Below are 23,971 nucleotides of genomic sequence, written 5' to 3'. Positions count from 1 at the left end.
ATGATCCGCCGGTAAGAATATCTCGAATCTTTTCCTGATGTTCATTTATGTTGATGAGCTTTATCTGCTTTTAGGATTACGATGTCGGGATTGGATTTTAGGGCAATGCGTTCGGGCTTTGCAATATTAGATTTAGAAGGATTTGATTTTTTAAGGATTTTTGCGGTTTCAATTTCAGAATTTCAGTAAAGCTCTGAAGAACCCAACCGGATGACTGGCAAAACGTTAGCAAGTTCGACTCAACAAAAACTGATGCAGTGATGTCAAAAGTTTTCCATGGTGGTTTTCCACATATTTTTTTCTTCGAATCTCATATTTCGTTTTTTTTGGTAGGTTCTCCTTGCCTTCCTGTTTTCCTCGTACTCTTTACCACTTAAATTCGCTAGTACTGAACAGAATCTCTGTTTTTATTACCTCGCACCATCAGGGGGATCAATTGCCACCAATACATTTTTATATCATGCGTAGCACGAGTGTGCACGGATTTTGTCGGGCGGCCAAGTTAAAGCAGTAAAAAAATTTTGACAGTTGTTTCGTTTATCCGGTGTTTTTATTCTCGGCTGGTACCATGCGAAGCTTGGTCGATCTCTTGGCCTTATTTAAACAGCGGAGCGAGGAAAAAAAAACGAATTATCGATACAATAGATCTCGACCATTGTGGCAATCCTCGGTCATCGAGATCAAGATCGCCTTGAGTTCGGTTTATCTGACGGACAGCACAAAAGAGCGCGAGATAAAACTACCGTTGAGTTAAACTCGTATCCCGTCTTGTTTTTTTTTTGGGTTTTTTTTTTGCAAGCCGATGCGGGCCTCTTCTTTTCGTAAAGCATGTTGTACGAGGTTCTCACCTTAAATTTGTTGCTGTCGGCAGCATAAAAATACGTCGAGTTTATTTATTGTTTACACTGCTCAATCGCTTTCAATTAGAGAGAGCAATTTCTTTAATTACATGTTGGCATTTCCGATCGGCAGTCGATTGAAGAATTGAAATTTTCTCTATACATGTTCACGTGATTTCGTCTCTCCAGATTAACTGCACATGAACCACTTCTGGAGCTTTTTATTTCATTTCTTCCGGAGTCGTTCAGTAAGCAGTAAGTTAGTCCACGCTTTTTAAAGACATGACATTAATTGTACCCTCCAAAACATTAATCTAATCTAAGCTTAGTGCGGTTTACGATGTTTTTTAATATCTCAATTAATACAGTGTGATTTAGCATTTTTAGCTAATAATTTATAGACTTTTTCTGTTAGTGGAGTAATGGCATCTTGGCTGGATTTACCGTTCTGGAACCCAAATTAACGGTGGTGCAAGATTTCAAATTTTTCGGGGTAGCTGATGTCCTGGTTTTTAATATTTATTCTACAATGCTTGCGAAAGAAATTTGTATGTTGTTTGCAGGCTTTGTTTTACCTCCAGATTTATGCAGGCTTTTTATTTTTTTTTTGGAAAGATCTCTATTTTGTACAATAATTTAAAATGCGGGTTTGATTTTAGATTAAGTACTGTGCTTCTGATATCGCTATAGTCGGTCGGTCTCATGAGACTGTGCCACAGAGTTGCTTCTCTATATAGGGATTTCCGCTCGTATTATACCTAGAGCAAAGGTTATGTTAAATAAGGAAAGTTTTAAAGGAACCTTAGTATATTTCATATGTTTTTTTATTGACGTGTTCAGATTTATGATTCGCCAATTTGTTTGGGAATTATAGGCAAAAAATCATTTATGTTCAAATTAACTGTCAAAGTAAAATAATAATAATAATAATAGTAATATCAATCACCCTTAGAAGGCAGGTGAAACAAAGAGACGTGCGAGAGACAAGTAAGTACTGGGAAAGATTATTTAGAGACATAGACAACACAATTGGCTATAATAGATCAACGGAAACATGGAAAAAAATAAAAAATATTAGAAGCAATAATAAACTCATGAGTATTGTACAAATGATTACTCCTAATGAGTGGAAAGGTCAATACTTGATCACGAAAGAAAATATAAACAAAGCCTTAAAAAGGCAAAAAACAATAAAGCATCTGATTCAGGAGATATAAAAATGGAGTTGTCGATATATGGAGGAGAAAGTGTCGTATCTTTCATTCAAGTATTATTTAATAAAATTGAAAAGGAGAAATTCCAAGAGAATGGAATTAGTCATACATGTCTTCCATATATAAACAACCGCCAATTATAGAGGAATTAGTGTCATTTCCTCAGTCGCAAGACTTTTCGCCACATTAACAAAAGAAAAAATAGAACAACATATGGATGATTTAAGCAAAAACAATCAGGATTCCGGAAAACTAGATCATGCCTGGACAATATATTTTTCACGAGACAGGTCACAGAAAATAATAAAGCTAAACATTGAAACACATATGACATTCATTCACTTAGAAAAAATCGTATGATAGTGTCCCAGGAAACATTTATGGGAAGCTATGAAAGGAATGAACGTTGGAGAAAAACGTATGAAAAGATTATATAATTATTACATATGACAAGTTGCACATTTAGATTGGAATTTATGGGACGAAGTTAATAATAGCTGCCAAACTTTCAAGTATCTAGGATCGACAATACACGGAGAAGGTACATGTTTTAGAGACGAAAATGGCACGCGGAAAACAAGCCACATCATGGCCTAATAGGGAACAATACTTTTACTAAAGAAAACAAAAAAGAATTTTCCAAAGCATAATACAAAATATCACCTTATATGGAGCAGAAGTATGGCCAATGAGAACAAAGATGAGAAGCGAAATAAGAACGCTCGGATTGGACTTTATGAGAACATATCTACAAGTCACAAGAACTGATAAATTAAGAACGGCAACGAATGAGAATAAAATGCTCGATAACCAGGAAAACAGAACATTATAATGGGATGGTCACGTACAAAGAATGCCAGAACAAAGGTGGCCAAAACGAGTACTGGAATGGGAACTTCCAGGGAGAAGACGAAAAGGATAACCGGCACTAAGATGGGAGACATACATTAGACATGCAATAGTTGAGGTCTGAGAGTAAGGACTGAAATGTGGAGGATAAAAACAGCGAACTCATAAAGGAAAATGCCGAAGAAGAAGAAAACAAATCTTAAAACCCGCAACTCAAAAAAAAGAAAAAAAAAGATAAGATTTGTCAGTATGGATAATCCGACGCCAATCAAATTTGCCTAAGTATCGCGTTGATACCATCATAACATAAATCACATCGCGATGATGGTTTCTTGAAGGTAATACACATATTATAAATGAGATTTTGAAATCGGATATTCTGGTACTGCGGTAAGAAAGTAGATTATATGACTCCCTTCCAGCCGCGGCACACGGAAACGTAATTGTTCCAAAAGAAACAGAGAATCGATTCGGTAATGAACTTTCAGCGAAATGATACAAATTTGAAGACTTTGCATAAGCTCAGAGGCAGGACAGCGAACCTTCTCCCCTTTCAGTATCTTCTTCCTCTCAATGGACTACGCGTGACAGTTATATATTGGTGGCCATACTGCCGAGCCATAGTCATACTTGGACCTAACGTAACAGTTAAATAACAATATAATAGTAACTTTAGTTTAATTATTTTAGAAGTAGGCCATGATTTATTTAACATTGTCATTAATACAATATACATTGAATTATGATTAGAACATGAACGTAAAGACCGACTTCTCAATAAGTCTTGAAAAAGAATAGACAAGAAAAGTCAACAACGACAGAAACAATTTGCAAGCGATATAATTCCAAATGACGTCCACCTGTTCATTCCAAATCTAGGCTGTAGACGTCTCACTGTCAGCTATCATTAGATAGAAAAATGGTGACAAATAAATCATGACCTACTTATAAAATAATTAGGATCTAATTTTAAGAAGTGTGATTGAAAAATCCAATATGTCGCCCTTAAAAAAAAAGTTAAGACGATTTGCGAGATAACAAAGGACAATTAAACAAGTGTCTAAATAGTGTCATATTTTGCAATGCAAATTTTAGGACTATGGCTCGGTGGTATTGTTCCCATGCTGACAGAGTTGATCATGATCTTCTAGCAAGAAGGTTCGCTGTACTCCCTCCGAATTGATTGTCCGTTTCTTTTGTAACAATTACGTTTTTATGTGCCGCGGCTGAAAGGGAGACATGAATCAACTTTCTTACAGCAGTTCCGCGGATCCAATGTCAATTTTCAAAACCCTATTTACAATATGTTACCTTCAAAAAAGTATCATCGCACTGTGATTTATTTTATGATGGTCTCCAGGCGATACCTAGGCAACTTTGATTGGCGTCGGGTTACCCGTACTGAGAAGTCTTCTCTTTATTTTTTTTTAATTATATGATTTAATATTAGTTTTTATGATTTATATTTAATATTTCCGCTAATTGCTGCAATAAGAATTATAATAATAATAATAATAATATTAGTAATAATAAAATTAATAATAATAATAATAATAATATTTATTATTGTTATTATTATTATTATTATTATAATTTTTTTAAACATTTTAAAACCCTTTCTTTTTCGGTTTTCCGCCGATATTTCCCAATCCAAATCTAAAGCTGGTCATCAAACTGGTCTAAAACACCTCACTGGTCAGTTATTGGCCAATGCTGCTGAAGCAATAATTGAGTAAGTCGGCAATATGTTTTTTTAACTTTCTAACGTCCCTCCTGCCTTTGTATTTGCTTTATCGAGAATTCTTTCTTTGTACCATTCATCTCTTGCACACTTTTCCACAACCCAGTATTATTAATTCTATCACACTTAGTCTCTTAAAGTTTTGCTTTATTAATTAATTAACATCCATACTAATAACACAGTAAGAAACAAGTAAATCCAATACAACATCTTGGCAGTACTCTAACAAGTAGCGCAGGCAGCCATTCTGAAATAAGATCAAGAATTGAAGAAGCTAGCGTCGCTTTTGGAAAGATGAGTATGCTGTAGAGATTTGAAACTATAATTTCAATTTTCCTATACGACTTGAAGGCGTAAGCAATTAACAAAAAATATGTCGAACGCGCTCAAGCTTGAAACAAGAAAATTGAGCTGTTGACGCACTTAAGAAAAGAGAGCTAGAGTATTTTGGGAATTTGATATGAGGGAGGAAGTACTATCGTCTATTACAAAGATAGTTGCAAGGCAAGATGGCAGGTAGGCGTGCTTCTAGTCGAAGAAGGAGATCTCCTGCGAGACTGATATGAAATGAACATCACTTTACTATTTAGACTAGCTATGATTGGCCATACTGATTACCGACATTCTGAAAGGACATGGTAACCATGAAGAAGGACATAAGAGAGAGAAAGAGGGGGATGGGTGATAGAGAGAGAGATTACACAATATCCGCATGAAACCAATCTCATCAGATGATGTCACTATTTTAGGCAGACATGTATAAAGGAAAACGTTATCAGTACGTCCCTGCACGGTGCATTACAAAATCGAGTCCCTGAGAGACATTGCTAATTTACGGCCTAATCGGATATATGCAACAACGTAGCGGGTACGATGGAGAGAGAGACTTCCAAGAATGTCGCTGCGACGCTCCGCGATTGGCTGCGGGATACGTTGCGACCGTCGCCGCCGCCTTTAATTTTGTCCCCCGCGTTACGCGATCGTACGTAGACTAGAGGAGCGGGCAAGTTCCGCATCGACTCTCTCCTGCGATACGTTCCTGCGGCGGACCCGATAGCGCTTGCTACTCTTCGTTTTCACGACGCGTGTGTCGTCCACACGGGTCGCCCAGTCACGATTGTAGAGAATGTAGGTTCGGATTTACTACTCGAGCAGTTGTTTGGTTAATAAATATCAGTGCGGACCGATCGTATTGCAGCTCGAAGCGAAAAGTTTTCCCGAGCTTCTTGTCGCTGCCAGCGTCAATCATTCCTGTTCTGTTTCTTTAGAACGATGAAAGCAGATAAGATAATACCATGGATGCATACATAGTAGAGGGACCAATAATATTAAGAGAAGAAATCGAAAGTGCACTTAAAAACAACAAAAATGTAAAACTGCTTAACCTCATGGACGATGAATCTCTTGCGACACTTCTAGACCTCTATAGCACCATATACACAATACGAGCAACACTAGTCGAAGGACTTACGTCCATATTTATATATTTCAAAGAATGCAAATGCAAAGAACTGTAGCTCTGTGTGCCACACTCCAAGGTAGTTTTGAAGATAATCCATATGCGACGTGCTAACTCAGGACTTGTTAGAACATGAGAATCCTAATTCGTGATATCCAATACCTTTAACCACGTCGATAATGAAAACACTCTAGAAATCAGTATCGACTAAATGGCATTATTTATTATTGTAATTATCACAGATAACTAAGCTCAATCAGTTAAAGTCTGTTCATAGATATAAGAAAGTGACTAACTGATACGAATTAAGGAAAGACCCGGGCAAGCTGTAAGAATGAAATATGGTCGAACAAAATAAAATAAAAAATAAATATACAAATTATTTTTATTACCTACTTAAATTACTTCAAATTATTCACATAATACATCAGTATCACTATCGCTATCATCACCTGTTCCAATTATTATTTGTTCTATATCATTTGAAATATGGATATACGATTATTTTGCTTTTTCTATATGTTTAACAGAATTTGGCCAACTTTGTGGAGAGATGTTAAATACTTCGGTTTCTATAAGTTTGAGGACATTAGAGTTAACACGGGGAAAAACATTGTTACGAGAAGTGGCAGATTTCAGTTGATGCCGAACATGTTCAATGGGATTAACTGTACAGTGCTAAGGCCTTAAAACTGTATGCCCTAGATTTTTTGCATAATGATCGCAGACGGATTCCTTTTGTAGGTTCAAGCTTTGTAGAACCTCAATTAATTGCTTTTTGGTATAATCTTCGTGAAAATAAATGTCGTTATTATACATGTAGTTTTGGATTGTTGCTTTTGTGTCATGTGAGGAAGGGGTTTTAGTCAACTATCTACTGTGATAACTTACATTGTCCATTACAATGACGCTATTAGGAGGAATGTTTGGAACTAGTCTGTTTTTAAATCAACTTTCAAATAAATCAGCGGTGGTGTCTTCATTGTAATCCATAGAAGAATCTTTAATATTTTTCGCAGCGGAGAAAGTCCATTTGGAATCCAATCCATCTTTAGAGCCAGCATGCAAAATAGTTATCCTTTTACCTCTTTGTGAAGCCGCGTTTGTTTTACACTTATCAGTTGAGTCAACCTAACTCTTTTCCGGGGTATCATAAGTGTCGAACCAGGTTTCATCCAAGTAAATAATTGGCCTGTGTTGTTTTCTATAAATCCTAATTTTTTCTAGATATTCCAGTCGCCATTTCTTCATTCCTTCATAACTTGCCGTTTGTCATTTTTTTTAAATCCATCTATACTGGAGAAAATGTCAGTATGGCTTCTTTTTTTCCTCGCTGAAATGGTGAATGATGGAATTTTCGTCAATGTGGCCGTTTCTTCTAAAGATGCTTGCTTGCTGACCCCACGTTCAATGAGAGTCAAATAAACATTGTTTATTAGTCTCAATAGAATAGTGGTTTTGTTTTGAGATACACTAGACTCGCACATATTTTGCATAATTCGCACACGATTCAACACACCAAACCAAAGAATATTAAACACAGGTAGGTATAAAATTATTTTCTATTACGGACCACAATATTACCTGAATTTAAATTCCGAAACTTTAGGTAATAATCTTGTTGCATTGTATGTTAATGACCACCCTTGCATAATCCCATTCAAAAGCAATTGGTCACTTTCTTCTATCTATGAACGGACTATACTTCCTTTTCCAAGTAATTTAAAACATGTTTCGTCTCCAACTTGCAGGAAATTTTATAAACGAATAGTACCAATTTGTTCATTTACTCAAATCGGGAGATCACAAAAAAAATTTCACTATCTCACTTCAAAATCCGAGGTACTGAATCTGTACTCGTTCCTGATGATTGGTTGGCTCCTACATGTAACTATTTAGGATGCCAAGGCTCCTCCAACACTCCAACTCCAACTTGTAGTCGACAACAAGCAGGTGTCAAAATCGTTTAACGTCTCGCCAGACTGACAATGGCAGCAAACTTACCCACGATGTCCTTTGGGGTTTTCGAGGTTCTGTCAACCAAAATCCGTCTCAAACGTGATTTGCCAAAAATAATCAGCTAGACAGGGCGCTGTGGATTTAAACTGCACAACACAAATTCAGTATAATCCGATCAACAAATTCCACATTGGAAAATTTAAGAATTGAATTTTGAAATGAAAATGGATGAATATGTTGATTAGATCGTCTTACAAAAATTCACTCAGCTCCAAGAGACATACGAGGAGAGTTGAAAACTTTATTTAGTTTACTTCCGCTTTTAGGTTTAGAACTGGGAATAAATTACGAATATAGTGGTACCGTTACCAGTATGAAACCAATCCATTGTTAAAATATATTTAATTAATTAAAATATATTTAATTAACGGATATTTCCATTTACATCTCATTTTCAGTTTTATTTAATTTTATTAAATATAAATTAATTAAATATAAAAATATTATTTCAAACAGTTTAATCACGACCGAAGCGCAGTAGAGCGAGTATTTAAAAAAATTATAAATTGATTGTTTATATAAAAATATAATTTCTTTGTGAAAACAATCTATTTATGAAAGTATTCTCTCTATGAAGACGGTCCATATACAAAGACGGTCCGTTTACGAAATCGGTCCGTATACAGAGGCGATCTGTATATGGAGGCGGTCTGTATATGGAGGCGGTCCGTATATGGAGGCGGTCTGTATATGGAGACGGTCCGTATACAGAGGCGATCTGTATATGGAGGCGGTCCGTATATGGAGGCGGTCTGTATATGGAGGCGGTCTGTATATGGAGGCGGTCTGTATATGGATAATCAAATAGTATTATTATACAATTTTTTTAATTTTTTTAAACTATGCATTCATTATTTATCAAATAGGAAATTCCTAAAGATGAACTAGTTTTTAAACACAACCGTAACACGCAATAGAATCTGCATAAAATTAAAGATCGAGAAATAAGTGACTTGTTACTTGCGAAGCTCGATTCAGTTTTAACATTCTTTCACAAGCATAAATGCTTTAAGGTTTAAGTATGTGGACAGCAGAGACATCAAAATAACCCACAACTTGTACTTGAATTAAATAGCAGGAGCTTATGTTGAGAATCAGCTAAGAGAAGAGATGGAATAGTGAAACATTATGCCAGGGGAAAGCCTTTGACGGTACGGCAGAAGGCATTGTGATCAATAAAGAAGTGCTCGATAATTTAAGATGTGTTGATGATACTGTACTGCTAGCTGAGAGATTTACTAATTGAACGGACGAGTCATCATAGATAGAACAGGTTTCATATTATAAATACCAGGGTACTTCAAATTTGAATTAAATAAAATCGTTCTTCTGTAATCGGGATTTACATATTAGCCTGAGAATTCGTATGCATAGAGGCTTGGACCCTTAAACAAATTAACATAAAGACCATAGAAGCCCGAGGGATGTTATGTTACTTATGAATCCTGAAAATGGATGGAGAAGGTAACCAAAAGAGCTGATGGTAAACAAAGACTGTGAAATAATAAGCGCAATCAAAAGACGGAAACTTCAGTGTTTGGGGCATATCATGAGGGGGAGGAATTCTCTACTATGGAAAAATATCATCCAAGTCAAGATAAGGCGTAGAAGTGTAGGTACCAGAAGAAGAAGAACACGCTCCCAGTTATTCGTATATACTTTAGACTGAGTACAAGGATATTGGAATATATATTGTATTTCAATATGACCGGATGGAGTAAACGTTGAAATCTGTCCATATCTGTGTGTTGCATGTCCATAGGATGACTCTTCCTCATAAATCTGAATTTGAGCCAGGGCCTGTGTTACGTTCACGTTTAGGGCATCGATCGATTGTGGTTTGTTTACATAATCATAAAAAACCTTACAAGAAAATGTCTTGCCAGATGAAATCGCATGACTTTGTGACTAATTCACATCACCACTGCAAAAGGTATCTTTATCCTTAAATCGTTCATGGAAATGGTCAATTATGGCGCCCGCTGTGTGGTACCTAGTGCCATCTTGGTGGAACCGCATATCGTCTAGATGGATATGGTTCAATTTGGACCATAAAAAATTGATTAACATTGTTCTGTAGCACTCGCCGTTGACATTTTGTTCCTCTTCTAAACCATTTGAAGCTCAGTCAGCGACAAATGGCGGCATCTATGGTCTTGAACTTTAAGCTCCTTGGTTAGTTGGATCTTGTAATAATGTAAGCCTAAGCCGCGGATCAAAAATCGCCAAGTTGCAGTCAGGGAAAGGCTCAGTTCATATGCAAAGCGGGAAATCGACTGCCTCTGGCTCTGTTGTACATTCTTCCCCTTCTGCAGCGATGAATCAGGGGTCTGAAATTTGTCACACATTGAATAATTCATTGTGAGGAGTATTCATGTCTGTCGTAAAATGGATGCAATACTGTAAGATGCAGTTACTTGCCATGGTGATTTGGCAGCAGTAACTGAATATTAAACAGTAGATTTTACAAACATTAGCAAAGCAAAATAACCGCTACATCTACCCAGAAAAATGAAAAACTGATAACTGATAATTAATAACTTCTTTTTTTTTTCAAAGAAACTTCCACAGCCTACTCTAATACTTTTTACAAAACTTCCTCCTGGGTCGGTTTTTGCAGAGTCGAACTTGCTGACGTTTTGCCAATCATCCTGATGGCTTATTCAGAGCTTGACTAAAACTGAAAAAAAAGTAACTTCTATCTTTTTTAAAACACTTATATATCAATTTAAGGAAGGGTTACTGGATGGAACCCCAAAGATAGCTTAAACAAAGAATTGAGAAAAAGTATCTTGCAACCTTGATTCAATCACAAAGAGAAGGTGTGTAGTTCTGATTGTGACAGAAGATAAAATGTGACCTTGGTGTGATGAGTTTCTTCAGCACATGTCGACGATTTATATCAGCAACCTATTTATATATGGCGGCCTCGTCCCCATACTACCACCATAGCGTAATTAAGAACCAGAACCCAAAATTAAATGAAATTAAGAAAATCCGCTCTGGGTTCAAAGAATATTGGATCGTCTTATGTAGAAACATTCTTATTAATTCTAGTTGCATTTGGCATGACGTTTTGACTTATTAGATTTTAATAAATAAACGAATGATTCATCAGAGTCACATTGAATATTTTAGACTAGGGCGTTGAACAAGATATTTTGTATTAAAGAAAAAATTTATGCGATTACAGAAAATACCCTACCTAACGGTTAAGTAAATTAATAATTCATTGCCATTCATAAGTAGCACATGCAAAGTAGCACTAATAGCTAGATAACAAACAGAGCAGTAACAATGCAACATTTTCAGGAGTTCCTGCAGCACAAAGTAGGGTGAAAAGAGATATTGTTAAATTTCTGAGAATGTAAGAAAGACAGAGAGAAAAGATTTTTAATGGAATTATATTAATGACTTGTTCATATTTCACCATAAATGTTTCTAATAAATTTAAAATGTTATACATTTGAAATTTTAGTTTCAGTCGGTGTATTTTTTAGACTAGCATCACTTCGCTTTTGCCTAATATCTCTACCAGTTTTGATTACCAGATTCATTTTTACCCGTAGGCATTACATGGCAATGAACATTTCTGGAAATATAGAAAGCCATTTTATTGTATTTATTTTATTATAATAATATTTATAACGTAATAATATAATATTAATAATAACAATAATAATAGTCTTTATTCAGAATTGACATACATAATATACATAATACATAGTATACAATACTCAAAGAGTGAAATCTAGCTGACTAAGTCAGCTATTCAACATTAACCCAACACAATTAATCTACCTTTTGACAATACAATTTAAAACAGGAGAACCCGTAATAAAGAACAAGAAAATATAAACAAAAGAAAAAGTTAGTAATTAAAAAAATAATTATGTTTTTAATTAAACACGTCTTTAATGTTCTTTCGAAATAGTTTTAAGGATGATATTGCAAGGAAATGTCTATGCTGATTGCGCATTATAGATAAACCCCCGCTGGTAAAGAGCAATTCTATTTTGAAGCACAACTAGCGTATTGAAATAAATTGTCTATTTTCAACCACTGCAACAATTTAATTTTAGGCGAAACGTGCTCATATTTTCTTAAGCCATACACAAACCTACAACAGTTGTTTTGTATTTTTTGAAGGCGTTGACGTTCAAGAAATGTTAAACATGGGTAAAACAATACAGGGCAATTTTAAACCTTAAGTTCAATACATGCTTATTGGAAAGAGTAGCCTCAGAGTAGAGGAAAGAGTTTTAGCCTCATTTAACCTTAAAGCATGTCTCCCATTATAAGTAAAAACCTGTAACGTAAACGTAGTTCTAGTAAATGATTAAAATAGTTAATATTATTAATGTTTGTTGTTACATTTGTACTAAACCCTAGATAAACTGAACTGAGACTGAAAGTTTCAATGTAATGCCAATTTTGATAAAATGTGTTCTATTTTTCTTATCTTGTGTAATTTTTCGTAGTATTCGCATTGTCTTATTTACAACAATAAAATTCCTTGAATCAAGTTGAGCTGTTGATGACAGCTAAGATGTCCGACAATTTCAAATTTCAATTTCAAAGTTAAAAACTATTTTCAAACAGATTGTTATAATAGAAAATGTTTCCTCTCTATGATAGTTTGTGATAAATCGGTTTTGCGAAGCTTTGGTTGTTATTTTTTTATATTATATTATTATTTATATTATACTAAATATTAAATCATATATTGGATGTGCCGATTGTAATAGAATTAGTCGATATTTTTAAAATTTAGTGCATTTTTTAAAGTTCCATCCTACATTATATATTCGACAATTTAATAACTGCTTCTTTTATCACAGTATTTGTCGCATAATGATCATACGGAGTCATGTCAAAAACTCTCGGATTCTGCTTTAGCTTTGCATTTTTCGAATCATCAAATATTTCTATTTTAAAAATTTTACACCAAACCAAATAAGAACAGATGGATTCAACTATTCAGCAATGGGTTTTTAAATTTAAAATGGGTCATGTAGCACCCTTGACGAGCCCCGCCTCAGACGGCCCGTTGAGGTCACAACTTCAAAAATGAGTGAGAAAATCTATGAAATAGTGTTGCAGGTTGCAAGTGCATTTGAACACTGCCACATTTTGCCGCTTTATAGGCGTAATCAAAACGAATCTTTGCATCGATTCATAAATGTTGATAGGACTTGATTCGATCACTACATTCTTGAAAATAATAAACAGTCAAAACAGCGAATTGAAGCTTGAATTGATTCCGCAACCTCCCTAGTCTCCAGACTTAGTTCCCAGCGACTATTGCCTATTTCCTAACCCCAAAAAAGGCTTGGCGGTAAATGATTTAAAAGCAACGAAGCTGTAGATCAGTATTTTGAAGAGCTTGAGTGAGAAATGTATCAATGTTGATGTGGATTGTGTTTTATTTCAACGTACCGAGTGCCGGGCGACTTTTTGACAAAAACAGCCGCGTTACAACCTTGTATTCCAACTGTTTCAATTTTTTCCAGCATTCGTTGATAAAATTTTAAACGGCTAAATTGCGCAGGTTAAAACCTCGGCGATTTTCCTGCTATCAACATGTTCCGGTTGTTTACGAGGCTATCGTATTTCCTGGCGGCTACCTGTTTACCCTATAACTTGCAATTACATGCGACGCAGTTGCTCGTAAAACGTAATATTTTTATTAAACTGGGTCCGGTTCTGCGCTACGGCCGCCGTACGATTCTGAATTGCTAATTGACTTATACGGAATATTACCAATAACAAATTAATTTGTTTATAGGCGGGGCTCGATTTATTGGAAACGTGCGGAAAAAAAAGGAAGGCGAAATCTGTCCGGCTTGTCAGCGTTTTTTATTAGCGACGGCAGCGGCCTGTCTCGCTCGTATTTTAATGTCGCCGATTCTCGGTACGGGACGTATTTTTTTCAAAACTGGTATAGGAAACGCATATAATGTTAATTATGCATGTACAACGAACGCGTGTTCTGTATTCGCGATCTGTGGAATTTCGATGGGATTTTACTTGTTGGGTATATCTATCACACGCATCGAAAAATGAGCGGAGATATCCTGCCTTGATTTTTGAGAAAAGGTCAAAAACAAATAATGAAACATGCTATTTTGTTATGTAGATTTTTAACCTCTACAAAATTTCCATTGGACTAGTGTATCACACCCAACGTTTTGACTTTCATTTAAATAATTACCATAGTAGGTTATAGTAGGCTATGTACCAACTGAGCCAGATTGTACAAGTTCCTAGAATCACATTTAGGGCAACAATTGTACCAGGAAGAACTGTGGCATAAACCTATAAACCACACCGTACTTAGCAGCAATAAGACCAATGGTAACGTATGGAGCTGTTGGCTGGTGAACGAAAACCATGCAGGTCGAGCAGCGTGCTAACGCTGCCGAATCTGTGCATCACTGGAGCTATAGACACAACTCCCTCTGCAGCGCTGGAGGTCCTTCTGAATACAGATATATATTACTGCACAGGGAGGTAAAGGCAGATAAAGTACTGGGCTGGTTATGGACAACACCTAAGTACGGCTTTCCTAAATGAATCAAATCTCAACAACACAAATCTGGAAAAATGACCCAATAAGGGCAGAAATAATTTGGCACATACAAGACTTAAAAACTCAAAAAGGAGTAGGGTCGGGACTATATGAACCCAGGATATAGCTTTTTTCCATTCTCCATTAACTCCCAATACTTGAGATTGAGATTGTTTATGCAGAGTCAAAGTTTTCAATGTTTCCTATCAGATTATGATCTACTTTGAGGAATTGTATTTCTTCATAAATACCAAGTTGCAGCCTCTGCTGTGTTATCAAAATGTTGAAATTGGGTTGTTGCATTAATTTCAATTGACTTTTTGCTAACTAGGCATTACTATTTATCAAAAATTTTATCAGCCAAGCACAGTTTGAATAGTTGTTGTCACATACTTGAGATGAGCTGCCATCTTCCTCTCACGAGGTATATGTAAATGCGGCATTATGGGATTATTCCTTAAAAAATCTGCCGCATCTAGCTTTTTTAATAATAATAATAAAAATATTTATTGCTAAAAATTCCATTTACATAAAAAAATCATTTTACAGTAAAGGGGACAAATTCTGCCCGTGCATAGGTTAGCTCTAAAATAACTTACAACTACTTACCTGCGTACTATTCTTTATGAGTTGCACCTCGCCGATTATACACAATATATTAATCTTTTTTATAATGTTACAAATTGGACAAGAGTTATAGACATTTATCATTTTGTTTTTACATTTTATTTTTTGTCTACATTGAGATTTTTAAGTTCATTAGGTAATTCATTAAAACAATTTACTGCATACTACGCAGATCTTCTTTATCGAATACCCATTTGGTATCGTGGTAAAATAATACTTTTATTAAGAGTGTTTATTTTATTTTGTATATATTCGTTTTTTAGTTCACTATATTGATACACTATAGAATTCACCACAAACGCTTGGTTGATACTCAGTGGTTCCTTTACTCCAATAATTTTAAGAATACCCTTCTGATCCAACGATTCAAACGATGAACTGTAAAGACCTCCTCAGCCTATGACTGCATACACAGCAACACTATTGAAAAACACCATAATTGATTTTTAATATTATTATTTCATTTGCTATAAAAAAATATACTAAGTATTTGTAATCCATTTTATATTATAGTCATAAGATATTTACTGCTGGTAACTCTTTTCGGACTTACACCGTTAATCTTCATTTGAAAATTCTGTGGAACAGAATTTCTATTGTTTATAAAAGGGACAAAAACAGACTTGTCTTTGTTGAGTACTAGTTTGTTTTGATAGAGCCAGGAGTATATAATATCCAGAGTTGATTGGCACTGCAGTATATATCCACATCTACTATTAAGGTATCTTGCAAACCCAATAAATCATTTAAATATAAGATGAACAATATTGGTCCAAGTATTGAGCCCTGTGGTACTGCAATATTTGTTTTAACTTGCTGACTTTTAATGCCATTTACCCTTTCAACTTGCTATCAAGGTCAAACTTACACCCCTTATTCCCAGATTCTGCAATTTGGACAATATTGTAACGTGATTAACTGTATGAAAAGCCCTTGTATGGTCTAAAAAAGTCACAACAAGTATAGCTATAGCATCAGTTGTACCTTTGTTCTTGAGGAAACGAAATTCTCTTAAAATTAATATGTTGTGTTTATTAAAAAGGCTGAATAACCTAACAAAAATGTTTTTTTCAAAAATCTTAGCACGATTTGAAATCACTGCAATTGGACGATAGTCTACCAAATTTCTTTGAACTTGGTTATGAAATGGACAAATTATAGCTGAATCGTACCTGCAACCTTGTTTTTAAGTCCATTAATAGTTTAATAAACTTCGTCCCATTTGTTGGTATTAGAAACATTGTATTCGGATTATATGGTGTATCTGGTATTTGATGGTGTCTTATTGGAGTCGCTCTTTCATTCAGTTTAGATTTCACTGTGCTAAAAACTCGTTAAAATAGTTTGCCTTTTCAAGATCATTGTCATTCGGATTTCCATTTATCAATATATTTTATTTGTCTATTTTTTGTGCCACAATCTAATTCAATATTTACATTTTTTAATGTCCCATATTGAAATTGTCTAGCTTCATACCAATCTTTAGCAGCCCTCAGCAAGGACTGAAGTTTTTTTTCGTATTGTTCGTATTGCACCTTTTTAACCAAATCATCTTGACTGTTTTCCAGGCTTTATATAATTTGTTTTTATTATTAACTAAATTAATTAGAGCAGAATTATTTTTTGATTTTTAAATTTAGGCCCAATTTTAAGTGATAGCTTATAGATATTTTACATTTTCTTTAATAAAATCTCTAAGGCTTCTTCTTCTTCCAAATTCCAGAATTTGTTTCATTTATTTCAGATATTCCTTGAAGTTTGCATTTTATATTACTCCCATGAACCGAAACTAACTAATTTGAGATTGAATCAAATATTTTACCTGACTTAACTATTTTAGTTCCCCTCATGAAAATATGATCAATGCAGGATCCATCATCACAATTCCTAATGTATATGTATATGTACACGTATTCATTATAGATTCAATACAATTATGGAATAGGTAGTAGAAGTATTCCTCAATTTTATCATAATATCCAAGTAGACATCCCCCATTGTTATTAGATTTGTAACGCCTTTGTTGTTTAGTATGAACTTTTCATGATCATGGCAAATAATATTATTCATTCATTGAAAAATTATAATTGTGGCCACTTATTAATATTCTTTAAAATAAATACAACAATTGAAACTCTCTTTTAGAAACGCTTCACCAATTATTAAAGAAATGGTATCGAGTGTAAAGCAAATAAACCAATTATAAATTAAAATACAAAACATAAATATCGTTGGGATCGTTTATCCACTCTATATTGTAAGAGAAATTTTGTTCTCGAAGAAATAAGAAAAGTAGTTCAAAACTAATATTCATCACTATACACAAAAGTGTGATTGTTCGTACAATTCAAGATAAGAATTGTTTATGTTAAAAATAATATATTTTTTGTTTCTTTTCTATAGCATTTAATGTTTTTAAAATATAAATAATATATAAAAAATTATAAAAAATAACTTCGGCACTAGTGAACTAAATTAGTGCGTCATGGCGCTCCGTTGCAGGCAGATATACGAAGTCATTAACAGGCTATATTCTTTCGGTGCCACACAAGCTGACGCCGGAGGGTCAATTTTCAACCTTTCGAATACCGCATTTTTACGAATACGATCGCGACAGCTTCACCAAGCGAAAGAAACGAGATTTGTCAGATCCTAACGTCGTTCACTACGGTATTAACATGAACGATCGCCTCCATCACATCGAACTGTGGCCCAACTCCAACTTTCTGCATCCCAATGTCGTCATCGAGGATAGAGATCCTACATTAGCTATTAAAGATAGAAAGGTGAGAGGATTGGATGGGAAAAAGTTATGCCATTTTACTGGCAGAGTAAGGGGACAGCCAGGGTCGAAAGTGGCATTGTCTACTTGTGACGGTTTGGTAGGGTACTGATTATGAAACTTATCACTACTAAACCGTTCTTTGCTTCTCTAGGTTGGTTACGTGACTGTCGACAACAGAAGGTACTATATAGAACCCGTTGCTGAACACGAACCAAACTCAGAAGGTCACCATTTACACGTAATGTACCAACATCACCCAGGCGACCAAAAGATTCGGAAATGTGGTACGAGAGGAATGTGGGAGGAGGCCATGAAAAGAAGGTTCCGCGATAAGGTACAGGCGGGTGGAGAGTTGAACGTGGCTAAAAGAGGTACTGCTAGCGTCCAGCGGTACCCAGAGCTCACCGTCGTCTGCGACAAGAAGTTTCTGACCTACCACAAAGAGAGGGATGTCGAAGCTTACGTTATGACCATTATGAATATGGTATACCAAATATTAAAACATTTCGATGCCTAACGGTGATATATGTAGGTGTCAGACTATTACCACGACGCATCAAGCGGCAACCAGATAGATATAGCGGTAGTTAGGATCATCTATTTGCAAAAAGAAGAGGAAGAGATCGACCTCACCATCAACAGAGATGCGGAGAAAACACTGGATAGTTTTTGCAACTGGACTCAGAAAATTAATCTACCCGTAGAAAGCCCCCAACACCATGACATTGCCCTGCTCTTGACCCGGTTAGTACCACTAGGGGTGCCATAATTGACTTTGGTGTGTTAAGTGTGTAATGGAAATGGAAACATCACCTCCCATTTTTACATAGAACAGATACGATTTGTGTGCGGAGGGCGAGAGCGAGTGCGGACTGACCGGTCTTGCTTATATAGCCGGTGGCTGTACCGAGGATCAGCAGTGCGCCATCAACGAGGATTGCGGCCTCGTACTGGCCGTCATCGTAGCCCACGAGATTGGCCATTTGTAAGTTAAAATTTCTTATTGGAGTCATTAAATTAAATTATTTATGAAAGGATAGCATCAAAATATATTGTTGTGAACCAATGGCGTTTGTAGGTACATTCTGTTACAAATAAAACGATCCACTATACGATCTGGAAACCCAAGGGAGATACGAAAAAAAGTTCGGTACAAAAGTTTTTGGACTCTTCTGAAGACTTAAAATATTATAATTTTGTTGATTCATAGTGTCCCAAAAGTGTCCGCCCCCGACATCAACTTTGTTATTTTAAATAGAACACTCAATATATTTCGACATTTTTGGAATCCTCGCTAAAAAAAATCTTATTCAAATTTTGCATAGTTTAAGCACAAATTGAGGTTATGTTTTTTTTTTTCATATTTTGATTGCCCGATATAAAATTGGGTTGTGACACTACTGATTCGGGTATTGCAACGAAAATTTTGAACACACTCAAGAGATGATGCACTACTCACTCAGTTTGACAGATGCGCCTTAGCTTATCCAGGGCGTCCCAAATAGGTGATGCCGGTTTGGTGAACTCAATTAACAAAATCTCAACATTTTCAAATGGAACACCCTACATTTTTATACAGTAATCAATTCTAGGACAAAAAATAGGGTAAGCTTGTAATTTATCTTATGTTTTAAGTCTACTTACTTTTTGAGATGTTAAGGTGATACTACTTCTTTTAAAGATACATTAGTCCAGATATATGAATAAAACATATTGCTATTAATACGTGGGAATTTTGAAAAAAATCGACTGTATACTACACACATTAACAGATTTAATAAAACTTCAGAATTCATATTTAAAGAAACATTCAATAACTTATTATATAGCTTGATTGAAAATACTTAATAACAAAAAATAATTATTAAAGTTTATAGGCTAACTAAACAAGGTAACAAATTTGAATCTATAAAACAAAAAGTTAACTATAAACTATCAAGAGTTGGTTGGTCCATAAAGTTTTGTTAAAAATGTTCCCCTTAAAATGTAAGTATAAAAAAACTTTGAAAGTTCTTTTTGTTTTTGTTGTTTTTCATATTTCTATTTAAAAAGTTCATAGCTGTCAAGTTTTTTGTTAGTATATATTTTATTTGTATTTTAAATAAGTTATGGTTTTTTGGTTACAATGCCGAGGTAGTCTACCTGACCAATGGTAAAATTGCAGCCTTAGCATTAAGGGGGTATCAAGAGAAGTTTCCGGCGGCCAAAATACCAACAAAAACAATATTTAATGGACCTGTCAAATCATGGCATTCAAAAATATAAAAAAGGGAGAGACCGAGCACCTTTTTATCAGAACAAATTGAATTGAACGTAATATTATATTTCCTGGAATTTCCCGAAAATTCTTTACGAGATGTAAGCAGAGATGTTGACTTAACTATTTCAGCTGTACGGCGTATTTTAAAAGGCAACAAGATAAAACCTTATAAATAAAATAAATGATTTTGGACGAACATTTCTAGAGGGACATTTTTAACAGAAGATTATGGACCGATAAGGCGATTTTTACGATGTCTGGCATGCAGATTAAAAAAAATTGCAACTATTATTCAACAGAGAATAAGTTTTTAATTAAAAAAAATTAATAAACAGGGCCATCGGAGTGTTAAAGTCTGCTGCGGTATTATAAGGGATAGAATTATTAACCCCATTTTTTAAAAAAAAAAACTATTTAAACCGATATAAATAATGCCAGAAGTAAACAACCTGTCCTACAAGCTAGCTCGCTCTGTCATTGTGGTGACATTGCGTGGCCACCGCGTAGTCCCAATTTTACACCCATGGACTTTATTTTGTAGGGTACTTTAAAGGATCGTGTGTATAAATGGTGAAATATATTTACAAGTTATGACGTTCAGGAAAAAATTAGACAAGATATTCTTGCATTAAATAAGAGCAAAGCAGTTAGAAATGTGGTCTCCATCATTATGACTTGCTATACTATGTGTATTGCAGAGGATGGACAATATATTGAAAATGTTTATTTATTTTTTAGTTATTTGTTTATGTTCTTTTTTGTAGATTTATTTATTCAAATTTGTTACCTTGTTTAGTTAGCCTATAAACTTTATTTATTTTGGTTACTAGGTATTTTCAATCCAGCTAGATAATTAACTATTAAATGTTTCTTTAAATATGAAGTCTGAAGTTTAATTCAATCTGTTAAAGTGTGTAGTATGGAGTCGATTTTTTTTATATCTGGAGTATTATATCTTTAAAAGAAATAGTATCATCTAAGAAATACCTAATATTACCAACAAGTGATGTGGGCAGCTTTAGATTTCATTGCAATACCTAAATCAGGAGTGTCACAACACAATTTTATATGGGGTAATGAAAATATGAAAAAAAAACACTTAACCTCAATTTCTGCCTAAACTATGCAAAATTTGAATAGGAATTTCTTAACCAAGAATTCCAAAAGTGTCGAAATATATAGCGTATTCCATTTAAAATAACAAAATTGAAGAGGATTGTTTTGGGACACCCTGTATCAACAAAATTATAATATTTTAAATCTTAAGTAGAGTCCAAGAAACTTTCGTACCAAATTTTTTTGGTATCCCCTACGGGCTTCCAGATCTTTTTATTTGGAACACGGTGTTACACAGTTTGCTTCACTTTGCTATCAAATAATAATCCTGACAATTTTCATTATTATCACCTATTTAAACATAATTCGTTTATTTCTGCTCTACTAAACCCGCAAATACAAAAAATATGATTTATAGTATTATGTTAATCCCCTTTAAACTACGATTCTTTGATATATTATGAATTAACTTCAGTGTTCTTAAATAATAAAAAATAATTCAATGGTTTATTTGATATTTCAAAGTTCTTTCAGAAACCTAACGCGTTCACACTGCACTTAACACAAATATAAACAAAATCAAACTACTGGCAATCTATGAATATATGGAAAACTTAACGCTAATGAGGATGATAAAAAGAACAAGAACAGAGAACATCATCTTCTAAAATGCCTCTATCTATTTTTTCAACACCCTGTATTAAATATGGCATTTGGTGCAAATGTGAAAATACAGGTTTTATATTATTTTAAAGCTACAATCCAAACTGTAACTATGCCTGTTTTTTGGTCTATATTATTAATGATTAACTTTTATATAATTAAAATGGTTGGAGTCTCTTCAATAAGTTGTATAATTTAAAGACTTTATAGAACAGTGGTTTTTACATTTTAATTATATATATATATATATATATATATATATATATATATATATATATATATATATATATATATATATATATATATATATATATATATATATATATATATATATATATAAGCTCAAAAAGCATTTCAGGTCGAGAAATAGTACTAGAATATAATATGGGCAAGATTGGGAGTCTTCGGAACGGCCCTGATCGATCCGGACTCAGTGCACGGTATTGTGCTAAAGGAGTTGCTGACCTTCTACAGGAAGGGCGGCATTCTGGACGCCCTCTAGAGCGGCCTGGGGGCACAACGGGCCCATCTGGTGGCCTAAGTGCTTGGACGCCCGCGAGGGCGCCCCCCTTTAATACCAATCCCAATACCAATAGTACTAGAATATTGGCAAAAAAAAATAAAAGGAATATTGAATTTAGTTTTCAATTTCTACAAAGCATTAAATTAAAAAGAAAGAAAGATGGAAGAAAGGGTAGTATTGCCTGAAGGCTCGTTAAGGTGCACAATTGAAGCAGAAGTCGTCTGTGAGGAGAATTTCATTGTAAATTCAGCCAACAAAAAATTCCTTAGAAGCCTATTGTTTGGATCATAGCAGACCTACTATGTTATAGGAGAAGATGGTTAGATGGTAAATCTGACAAGCTACTCCCTATAAGCCTAATGGAAGAAGATGAAAAAACAAATTTTGCCAAGAAGGGAAGGAAATGGACACATGTGTAATACCAAAGTGACTTCTTATACATAGTACTTTCCATCTGGTGATGGTAACTAAACCAAAGACAACGAACTAATCAAAGGGATGAAAGGGATAAAGGAAAAGAAGAAATCACCATAGATTCTTTGGGCCGAAGTTATAGTGTGAAATCTAGCTCTTGAAATTCTAATTTTTATTTTATTCCTCTTCGCACAGTAGCACAAGTTTCTATTCAGGTTGGGTAGCAGCCACGACGAAGAAGAGACCGACTGCGCTGTTCAAGACACCGACGAGTCGTACTACGTAATGTCCCCATATGTAAACCTATTCACGATCCGTTGGTCCCCATGCAGCAAGTCCATGATGAAAGCCTTTTTCGAGTAATAAATTGGTCATGTCTGGGAATCTAGCTAACATTTGTTTCCTAGCAACGATCTCGGCGAATGCTTCAACGACTTACCCACCTCCACCCTCTACCCGTTCAGTAAAACTTTACCGGGAGTCGTCTACGATGCAACGGAGCAATGCAAATTCAATTTTCCCGGATCCAAGTTGTGTTCCGGAATGAAAGACAGGGTCTGCGAGCAATTGGTTTGCGCCGTGGGCAAAAAAAAGTGCCTGAGTAAGAACGAACCAGCAGCAGACGGAACCAAATGCGGAGAAAATAAGGTCGGAGTAAGATGTTTGAGAGAATAAAGTTGAATGTTGGTTTCAGTGGTGCTTCAAAAAGAAGTGCGTCGCGATGGGTGAGAGACCGCAGGCAATCCACGGAGGATGGGGCGAATGGGGCGCTTGGACAGACTGTACCAGGACCTGCGGCGGAGGAATCACGTACTCGGAAAGAGATTGCGACAATCCGGTGCCGCAGAACAAGGGCCGGTATTGTCTGGGCGAACGCAGGAAAATCAAAATTTGCAACACCACGGTAGCGATTGAGTCGATGGGATAATTCATATGGCTAAAGTTTTGTTT

At 35.0% G+C, this 23,971-nt stretch overlaps 1 protein-coding gene across 1 annotated transcript in view; it reads left to right on the top strand.

The window, feature by feature from the left end:
* Nucleotides 1-23,971, top strand: part of LOC132702363 (A disintegrin and metalloproteinase with thrombospondin motifs 12-like) — a 49,331-nt gene that overhangs the window by 4,370 nt on the left and 20,990 nt on the right. The window contains exons 2-8 of the mRNA XM_060670947.1: nt 17,822-18,201; nt 18,256-18,588; nt 18,637-18,848; nt 18,940-19,089; nt 23,236-23,379; nt 23,428-23,668; nt 23,715-23,924. Of these exons, the coding sequence (XP_060526930.1) occupies nt 17,822-18,201; nt 18,256-18,588; nt 18,637-18,848; nt 18,940-19,089; nt 23,236-23,379; nt 23,428-23,668; nt 23,715-23,924 (1,670 nt within the window). The remainder of the gene's footprint in view (nt 1-17,821; nt 18,202-18,255; nt 18,589-18,636; nt 18,849-18,939; nt 19,090-23,235; nt 23,380-23,427; nt 23,669-23,714; nt 23,925-23,971) is intronic.

Source organism: Cylas formicarius, unplaced genomic scaffold (assembly GCF_029955315.1).
Source record: "Cylas formicarius isolate icCylForm1 unplaced genomic scaffold, icCylForm1.1 PGA_scaffold_5__7_contigs__length_24384050, whole genome shotgun sequence".
Classification (NCBI taxonomy): Eukaryota; Metazoa; Arthropoda; class Insecta; order Coleoptera; family Brentidae; genus Cylas; species Cylas formicarius.
This window is presented reverse-complemented; position numbering and strand designations above follow the sequence as displayed.